Here is a 10,197-nt window from a genome sequence, read left to right as displayed (position 1 = left end):
TCCAGCGCAGCGCCCCCATCACTGCAGAAGCAGCACCAAACCGCCATTCCACCCTCACTCATGAACAAGACCCTGAGATACTTGAACTCCTTAGCTTGAGACAATAACTCTCTCCCAACCAAGAGGGGGCGATCCACCGCTTTCTGGCAGAGAACCATGGCCTCAGATTTGGAGGTGCTGACTCATCCTGACCGCTTCACACTCAGCTGCAAACCGCCCCAGTGCATGCTAGAGGTCACAGTGTGATGAAGCCAACAAAAATCATTTATATAAAGTTAAAAAACACAACAACTGGCCAGCTCACTCAGTGTGAAAGTCCAGTTTTGACTAGAGTCATCATCTTCAGGGGACCCTGATGAAGACTCTCTAGTCGTATTGGTTTATCTATGTATCAATACAGGATTTTTACCTACAATCAGAGTGCCTTGGATGTATTTTTGGACCGCCTGTACCATGGACTTTTACACTGAGGAAAGCTTTACAATTACCTACACAGTGCCTTAATCCAGCACAGCACTCCCTGTTTTTTCCTTATCAAAAATTGTTATGATGGATTTTAAATCAATGTTAACTCAAGCTTACAGAATACACATGTTATATGATTAGCCCAGTTGGTTATACCTGTGATTAAAGTGATTACCGCAGGTCAGGTGATCTTCAGTGTGGCCTTCTTCTGGGCATTTTATTAATACTTTTATATTTTATTGTGATAAATGATATCATGGCTCAAAAGTACTATGTTTCACTCTGTTTCACATCTGTCAGCCCGTAACACATCATAAGACATTATATATGACTAATTATGCAAAGTTGAACCAGGGATTTGGCAGCCCCAACTAATGAAGAAGTCTTTCTTGTTACTCACTAAACCATGATAGGTACAGATCAGCCATGAGGGCTCCGCTGTATCGACCGCCTGTCTGTCACTTCCTCCTCTGTCTCCATGTACACAAAACACATGGTAGAACATTAACCACTGTGTCTTCATCAGTGTGTCTGTCTACACACACATACGGGTATGTAAACCCACATTAATGTGTGTGCGCGTGTGTTTGCATGAAGTCACAAGCGTGTGCATGCGTGTTTGTACGTGTGTGTTATCCTGCCATATCACAGCTGGCTGCTATAAAAGTGAGGCGGTGAGGGTGGGGCAGGTTATAAAGTCTCAAATATAGTATCAACCACATTTGACACAGGACAGGTGAGGAGACAGGGTCATTCAGAGAATCCAGCACAGTGGACTGAACTTTAGAGGAGACAACCAAGCTTAGAGGTGTAAGGAGAAACTGTTGTTGGAAAGGTACAGCTGGAGATAAATTTAGGCCAAATACTCAGCCAGAAAAGCCAACAGGTGGAGTGTTATAATTCTCCTCAACAACTTGGAGTGGACAAAGACTGGACCAGATTTAAATCTTCAGTTTTAAAGCAAAGACACCCGCACTTTGTCAGTTTGAACTAATTCAGTTGAGAGATCAACCTGAGGGGAGATTTGAGATACCTGTAGGGGTTGTTACTTGTAGTGGAGGTTGAAGCATCAGTGTCAGAATGTGTTCAGGCGGCTTTGCCAAATGTCTGGGGATCAGCCTGATGCCTCTGTCGATTGTGTGTGTGCTGTGTAACATCCTGCTCTTCTTCCCGGGGGGAAAGTCTGTGGTGAGCGAACACATCACGCAGGAAGTCTGGTACTTTGGAGGCATTCTGGGATCCGGAGTGCTGGTGAGTACAATAAAGATGCACTCTGTGTGATATAACCTGTTTTTATCATTGCTGTAGATAATTTTGTTGGATTCTTCTGATGTTTTCATGTATAGTTTTTCGAATTTCATATGTAACTTGCGTCTGGCAATTTGTCATGATGGCATTACAGTTAATTATAAATAATACAAAAATAATACAATGAAAAAATTCAATGGCTGCAAGTAACACATTTTTTTTTTTTACTGTAGATGAATATGCCAATTATTTTCTTGATTAATCTATTAATTGTTTACTCTATAAATGTCAGAAAATAGAAAAAAAAGCCCATTATAATATACCAGATCCAAAGGTGATGTCTTAATATAGCTTGTTTTGTCCAGAAGCCGTCCAGAACTTCAGTTTTCTATCACATATAACAAAGAAAAAAGCAAATCCTTGCATTTCAGAATCTAGAATTGAGGAATCTTCAGCATTTTTGCCTGAAAAAAAAAAAGAAACCAATTAACTGATCAGGTAGTCAATTATTGTTTCACCTTTATACAGCTGCGCTTCATCTGAAAGAGATACTTCCAAAGATCTCATGCCTACAGCGAGTTCACATTAGAGATACTGGAAATTATAATAGCATTAAATTATAATAGAAAAATATTTTAAAGAATCATGAATCAGTTTAAAGCCTCTTTGTGTAAATAGTATATGTGGTTGTATTATTTTTCAAAATATTCTGACAGTATATTTGTAGAGAAAATATTAAGTCCTGGTGGAAATTAGTGCAGCGCTAGTAAATGGAAAGGTTAGGAACTATAAAATAATTTATATCCTAATGATTATGGTGGAACATTATGCAGTTCAATTTCCTCCTGCATACAGCGGGGGAACAAATAATTCATCATCTGCTTGACTGTTTTATATCTGTGTGTGTGTGTGTGTGTGTGTGTGTGTGTGTGTGTGTGTGTGTGTGTGTGTGTGCGTGTGTGTGTGTGAACTCGGGGTGTGTTTGGGCAACAGATGATCTTCCCGGCTCTGGTCTTCCTGGGTCTGAAGAACAATGACTGCTGCGGTTGCTGTGGCAACGAAAGCTGTGGGCGGAGATTTGCGGTGAGGAGATGTTTCACTGTTTAACTTCTTCTCACCATAATGAAATGATTATTCACAGCTGTTCCTTTCAAAAGTTGGGCGAGGATCCACAATAGGCTCACAGGAGAGGAAGATCAGAATGGGTCCTAAAATAATTCTGCAAAAATAGATGATTTAAATTTGGTTGGGGAACAAAAATCAAACGATTAACATGTACTATCTATGAGTAGACCCAATAAAACACTGAGGATTAGGAAGTAATGAAACATCATAAATTATATAAGTTTGCTGAGCAACTAAGTAATTGGGATTGTTAGCAAGCACACTACCTGGGAGCTTAACCTGAAGCATCTAAATGGAATTCAGCCATCATTCATTTCATTATTTACACCTGTTTTTCCTGCTGTGACATGTCAAAATGTTCCGTAGTAGAAAAATGTATTTTAAACTGAGCCTCCTGCTGCTGCAAATAAGGCTCTGTGGCAGTTTTGATGTGGTCGTCACAATCAGACGTGCAAATCATATGACACCCAAGGACCTACATCCTTTGCAAAGGCAATCCATTAACACAGAAGTTCATACGTACGCTACAGACAATCAGGCACAGAAAAACACCTGCAGCATGAAGGAGAGCTTCAGTTTTCCCAAAGTGTTGCTTAAAGAGCTTCAAATGGAGTAAAAGGACGGCCTTGTGTGAACACCTCATGGTTTCAGAGTAGTAGGCTACTCAATATGTGTGACCTAGAACATAATGTGAATGGTAGTTACTTGTTATTTTTAAGTCCTTGCAATAAAATGGTGTAAAATTAAAAAAAAAAAAAAAAAAAAAAAAAAGATCTAAAAAAACAAATCTGGACAAATATCAGATTATAAAATACAATTTACAACACCAGACCTTTCATTCTGTTGTTGCAGTTTATTTATATATTTTATTACTGTGAGGTATTTTTATGAATGATCCGTAGCTTTGCATTTGCTCCACATTTATGTCTTTATATTACATAAATTATAGCTGAGCTCAACACAAGAGGATCCCAGTTCATAACAGCAGTGAAAATGTCCTCTTTCTTCAGAAAACACAACTTTTATTTTTCTATTTAATTCCTTTTTTAGTTTTTAGGGGTGAAAATAGGTTAAATTGATTATCCCCCTAAATGTCTTAACTAAAACTAAATAAATAGAAGAGAGACAATCGAGCTTTAAGGCTTGAAGGGTGTGTTTCTTCCAACGGCTCTATTTAATGTCACTGTACAGTCTCATCACTCTGAGCATGTAAAGCAAACACAATGGCATTATGTACACACCTTCCATAATTTACTCAGCAATAAATGCCAAAAAATAAAACCCATACACACAAATTGATGAGATTTTGATCGCTGAACAGTAACAAGAAATTCCTCTGATGGGAGTTTCACATGATTTTATCACACAGAGCTGGTATTGTTCTGGTAGAGGCACACATACTGATCAATACTGCAGGAATGCATCGGTGTGTGAGCGTGTGTGGGGTCCAGGAAAGATTCAGCAAACAAAAGTCTGTTAGATCACTGCACACACACACACACACACACACACACACACACACACACACACACACACACACACACACACCACTTCAGTAGCTCGTGTCAACCGTGCTCTGCTTGTCACCCTCAGCTTGTTCTCTGCACACCGAGAGAATAACTCCATTGTAGTCACAGAAGTTAAAAGCCTGATTGTTAAAATTATTGATTCCCAATATGAGTGACTGCTCCTCTTTCTTTCTGTAGATGCTGAGTTCCATACTGTTTGCAGCCGTGGGTGTTGTAGGGGCTGGTTACTCAGTCATAGTTTCTGCTGTGGCCATAAACCACGGCCCTCGGTGTATGTTCAGCTTCAATGAATCCGTCGAGATCTGGGACACTCCCTTCTCAAATGGGTGAGACACACAGTCCTATTAGCATTAAAAGACTTACTTCCCATTCTAAATGATCAGCATAACCACCAGTGTAAAGATGGACATCTGGTTTTGTTCAGTGTAAAATTTAAACCACTTTTTTAGTTGCTTGGAAATAAATTAGATTGTGTCATATTTGGATTTTAATTTTCATAATTAGGACTGGTTTTTTTTCTTTAAAAAAGTAGTTTGATCATTTGGAAAATAAGCTGATCCAACTGAGAGTGGTATTGATCTTCTCATCTCACTCTCAGTACAAAAAGGAACAAGCATTTTTCTAAAGCAGATTTTGAACTATTCCTCTAACAGATTGGTTGTGGATATAAAAGGAAAAAGAAAGACAATAGCATTTTGCTATCTAATATTGTGCAGACTTAAAGGGCCAGTCCCAGGTGGACTGCTCCCAGCTTGAATTCAGTCTTTCCTCCAAGATGCTTACCTGCATGTGATGTCTTACAACACAGCAAAACAGCAACAAAAGCTCATAAAAACTTGTAAATAGACATTGAGTCAAGATTATTTTTCCAAATGACTGTTCCCAAGATGAAGAATAAACGTTCACACTAATTATTTTAGTGTTTTCAGCCAAACAAACGTTATTCACAAACGTCATTCCCTTCGGTTGTCTTCAGGGGGAGGCAACAGTCTGACAAACTGGTTTTATTTATAATTTATGTTAACTAATCCTTCAAAGGAATACTTCATCCCCCATATGATCATTTGTATATCAGTTACTTGCTCCATTTTACGTAGAATTAATGGAGATTTTTTTTTTCATGCATGCCTCTGATGAATGAAGAATCCAAAAACTCGGACCACGTTACCAACAGCAAAACTGTCAAATGTCAAAACATTGGTTTACAAATTCTCACACAACTCACGCAGTATAATCCAAATCTCATTTATCCAGCTGAATACCCAGTATTTCCCAAACAGACAGCCCTTACCAACGGGGAACTAAACTAAAAAGTTATCTACACTCTCTTCAAAGCCAGACTCCACTGACAAAAACATTTAATCTTAGGGATGCATGATAATATTGGCATGTCATCGGCCGATATTGGCTTTAAGATGAAGTATCAGAATCAGCTAAAATGCTTTTTCTTATTCTGCATTATGAATCAATACTACATTAAAAAAACATTCTCTTTCATGTCTCCATCTGCTGGTGGGCCATCATGATAAGAGTATGCATGCATAATATGATGTTAATTCCACTACAGAACAGACTTGATGATCACTAAAATTAAATGGGGCAAAAAGTAAATATAGTGATATCGATATTGACCAAATAAGTTGTTATAAATTGGCATATAGGATACTGGCGAAAAACCCAATATCGTGCATCCCTAGTTAATTAACATCGCTGAACATGGGAGCTGCTGGTCTACAACTGTCTCCATCAGTTAGTGTGTCTGTGTTACAGTGTCACTTTGGTCTGAACTAAACCTTTGAAACACCAAAGTTGTGTGTGAGTTTGTAAACAGATGTTCTGAGATAGTTTTGTTGTTCTTAAATATGGACCCCTATGACTTCAATTCATCAAGAATTTTTCTCCATTTCTGGTTTCTTTGTTCTCCATGGAGGCATGTGAGAAAAAAAACACTGAGCTCATTCTAGTGTGCTCTTCAGAGGATGAAAGTGTCTACAGATAAAAACCTGTTGTCTCTTCTTCACCCTCCCTTTCCAGTGACTATCTGTCCAACAAAACCTACTGGACGATGTGTTTAGAGCCGCAGGGTGTGGTGTCCTGGCATCTCTCTCTGTTCTCTGTGCTGCTGGTCGTGGGTTTGATCCAGATGGCACTGTGCGCTGTGCAAGTGGTGAACGGCCTGCTGGGATGTCTGTGTGGGGACTGCTGTGGCTGCTGTGGAGGGGTCAGTATGTAGTCTGAGACGATATGACTTCAGATGAGTTTATTTGTTGGAAGGATTGGATAAATTTGAAGGGAACGCTACCAACGTTTCTGATATTATTATTCCTCTTATTCTCATTCTCATTCTTCTTCTTATTATTATTATTAGTAGTAGTAGTAGTAGTAGTAGTATTAGTTGTAGTAGTAGTAGTAGTAGTTGTAGTAGTAGTAGTAGTATGTGAAACTGTAGCAGCAGTGAAAAGCCCTAAAATCACAGACATGAAAGAAACATTGGTGACATAATAGATATTTTATTGTTATAACACTATTTTATCTGCTGTAGTCTTTGTCAGAATTAAGAACTTTGATCTTGATTTATTTTACTTTTACCTGGTTAAATACAGGAAAAGGAGAAGAAGACTATGATGAAGATGATGATGATGATGATGATGAAGCAAAAAAAAATGTATTAGTAATTATTAATATGAAAAATAAAACAATAGTTGTAGGCTTTTAATTTGTGAGTCTCTGACAGTAAGTTGTGTGTTTTATTTTTTAAAGCATCCCTACCTGTTAAAACACTTACCCAGATTCTTCCTAATAATTAGAATTAAATAAATATACCGTTTATTGCCCATTTAATTCCAGAGTTAGATGATAAATTGAAATTATCTGACATTAGCTCCTTATCCAGTGAATTATGCAGCTGCTTATAACTTGATTAATGGTGTTAGTAAACAGAGATGAATTACACCTTCAGAGTAAACCACATTAAAAATGCTGATGTTGTTTGTCTTTCAGAGCGATGGAGCTGTCTGAGCACTTCCTGCAGCCGTGACAGTCTGCAGGCGGCTGTTTCCTGTATTTATTCTAATAATAGAGGGTGACAGGTAGTTTCTCACTTCGTGCCATTTAGCATTAAGTTTTTTTCACAAGAGCTCATTGATTACATTGTGTTTACTATCTGACAACACTGGTGAAATGACAGAGCTCTACTTTACAGGGTTTCTTGTTTACTCTCTACCACACACTAATGACTCCATCCTCTCATTGTTAAATCTGAATGTGCATTTTTGGCTCTTTACTGTCATACACTGACCACTGCAGTTAATAATTTTCCTCCTGTTATATAAACTATATAGACTACAGTATGTAACTGTTTTTACAGCTAAATCACTAGTGGAATATCTTATTTTTATATATATATGAAAAGCAGATGGGACCATGGGACAGAATAAGACCTTGCTGCTGCTTTATATATTCTTTTTCTAATTTAATCAAACTCAACAACCTGTTCATAAAATAAGTTTTAAGAGCTTCTCCTATCAGATATTTCTGTTGTATGACTGCCCCCTGCTGGGCACTTTGGTTGTTGTAAGCATGAGGTTAAAAAGTCATAGACGGACCTACATGAGCTACACCATCAATACAAATCTTTACCTTGTACGTCTCATTAACAGAGGTTATTATTAGAATATAATGTACTGAAATAAAATGGCTTTATTTCAAAATGCTGTTGCACTTCAGTGCAGTTTGTTGTTACCAATAGTTATAACAAATGTATTGCAATATCTCTCCACACTCAAATCTTTGGCCTCTCAGTCAGTTGTGTTGCTGAAAGACTTGTTCTTTAACACTACTCACTGTAGGCACTGATGTGACGGCCATTGGGCTTTTTTCACTTTTCTTTTGTGCACACTTGGATATGTGGGCCTTCTCATGAGGCACTCACTTGTCGGCTGTGTCATTAAAATATATCTTTCTCTAAGTCTGTGAATGACTGATCTCATTTCATGATGCTTAAATGATTGCTGAAGAATACATACTTTTAATAACCTCTGCCATCAGGTCATGTACAACAGAAAAAGGTCAATTATGGCTGTTAATTGAAATTTGAAGATCCATGAACTTTCTGACCTACAGCTGCAGCCCCAAGTTATCCAGACATGGCCTCAGGTGATGACAGCCAACATGACAGCATGTTACTGTATACTGATGTTCTAAATGTCACATTGTGGCCTGATGAGATGAAGAAAGAAATCTTCACAGTTACTCTTAAGAGGCTGATTACATGCAACGGAGTTTATTTGTGCTAAAATGACAAGTGAGAGCAGTCCATGACACTGTGTCAGTGTCACAGTGGCAGCAGGCTGAGAATGCCCAGATGTCCTTTTCCTTGGGCCACATCTTCCTGGTCTGTTTCCAGATATTTAAATCTTAAATCTGCAGACCCCCTCCCTGAGAAAGACCTTATATTGCTAAAGACACGGCAGGGCTATTCCAGTTGTTGTTTTGACTCATTTTCACACTTGGAATTTCATTATAGCTTTTAAGGGATTATGATTTTGAAAAAAAAAAGATACCCACAGGAGAACAGATCAAAAATAAAGAGGGGGAATGTATACTGTAAGGGACCTGCAGAATGGAAAGGAAACCTCTGCAACTCTGTGGGGCACAGGCGCCCTCAGCCAAGATTACTGTCTGTCAGAGGCTGCAGCAGGCTGACTTCTGAAGCCAGTGTGAATTTACTGGTATCATATTAAAGTAGAAGGACTCCATTGATAGGCTACCAGCCATGTCATTAGCTTGTCTTAGCTTCTCAGCAAGGTGATTGAATAACGCTCCAAAGTCAAGCAAAATTTTCACAGGGGTCCCTTGAGCTCTCATCTCAAGATATCTGAATGAAGATGGGCTCCATGGATACCCATGAGTTTCCCCTTTAACAGACATGCCCACTTTATTTTAGTCCCCTGCAGTTTTGGGGGGAAACTGTGCAATTTTTTTGCATGCAGTACAAAAGTGTAATTTCCACCTATTGTATTAGAATATGTCTGCATACTGGAGTTTTTGAAGTGAAGAAAAAAATGACTTATTATGGCCTCTGGGATAATCAGAGCCTCATGAAACTTTACCAACACAGTCTAGAAACTTTGGGCATTCAGAGGATTTTTCATAGGTATACCAACAATACAGGGGTTTCTCGGCAGTTTCCAGAACAGAAGTGCTCGCCATGCAATGCTAAAAAACGCAAAAATCAAATACATAAATCTCCAAATGTCAGAAGTTTTTGACACCAAATCACAGTATGGATTTTTCTATGGTGTTTCTCAAGTTATTGGTGTCTTTAAGGTCCAGTGTGTAGGACTGAGGAGGATATGTTGGCAGACATGGAATATAATATAATAAGTCTATTTTATTTAGTGTAAAATCCCCTGAAAATAAAAATCATGGTGTTTTCTGAGCTGTTTATATCTATATAAGGAGCGGGTCCTTGTTTATGGAGACTGGCTTATTCACGGCCATGTTTCTACTGTAGCCCAGAATGGACAGACCAAACACTGGCTCCAGAGAGGACCATTTGCGTTTTACTGTTTTGTAATGTGAAACTGCTTTATAGTTCTGCTCCCAGTAAAAACCTCCTGAATGCTAAGTTATCAGAGAAAAAGGGTGAGCGCACGATAGCATGTGGTGGGCGATCCACCTGTCTATCTATACAGATTTGTAAAGTGGAACTGCTTTATTCAGTGTTTTTTACTGGTTTTTATCACCTGGTTCATTTGTTTTGGAGAAGAAGAGACCTCCATGGATAATTTAGCTCCTGGTGAAAACCTCCTGAACAATGAACACTAAA

At 38.5% G+C, this 10,197-nt stretch overlaps 1 protein-coding gene across 1 annotated transcript; it reads left to right on the top strand.

The window, feature by feature from the left end:
- The first annotated feature begins 1,165 nt into the window (after positions 1-1,165).
- Positions 1,166-8,298, top strand: tm4sf4 (transmembrane 4 L six family member 4). Its single transcript, XM_049589035.1, has 5 exons — positions 1,166-1,716; positions 2,707-2,796; positions 4,545-4,693; positions 6,402-6,588; positions 7,368-8,298. The coding sequence occupies exons 1-5, from the start codon at positions 1,546-1,548 to the stop codon at positions 7,383-7,385; spliced, it is 615 nt and encodes a 204-aa protein (XP_049444992.1). The 5' UTR covers positions 1,166-1,545; the 3' UTR covers positions 7,386-8,298.
- Positions 8,299-10,197: the final 1,899 nt, after the last annotated feature.

This window comes from Epinephelus fuscoguttatus, linkage group LG10, assembly GCF_011397635.1.
Source record: "Epinephelus fuscoguttatus linkage group LG10, E.fuscoguttatus.final_Chr_v1".
NCBI classification, from domain to species: Eukaryota; Metazoa; Chordata; class Actinopteri; order Perciformes; family Serranidae; genus Epinephelus; species Epinephelus fuscoguttatus.
Note: the sequence above shows the minus strand (reverse complement) of the source record. Positions and strands in the feature narration are given on the sequence as shown.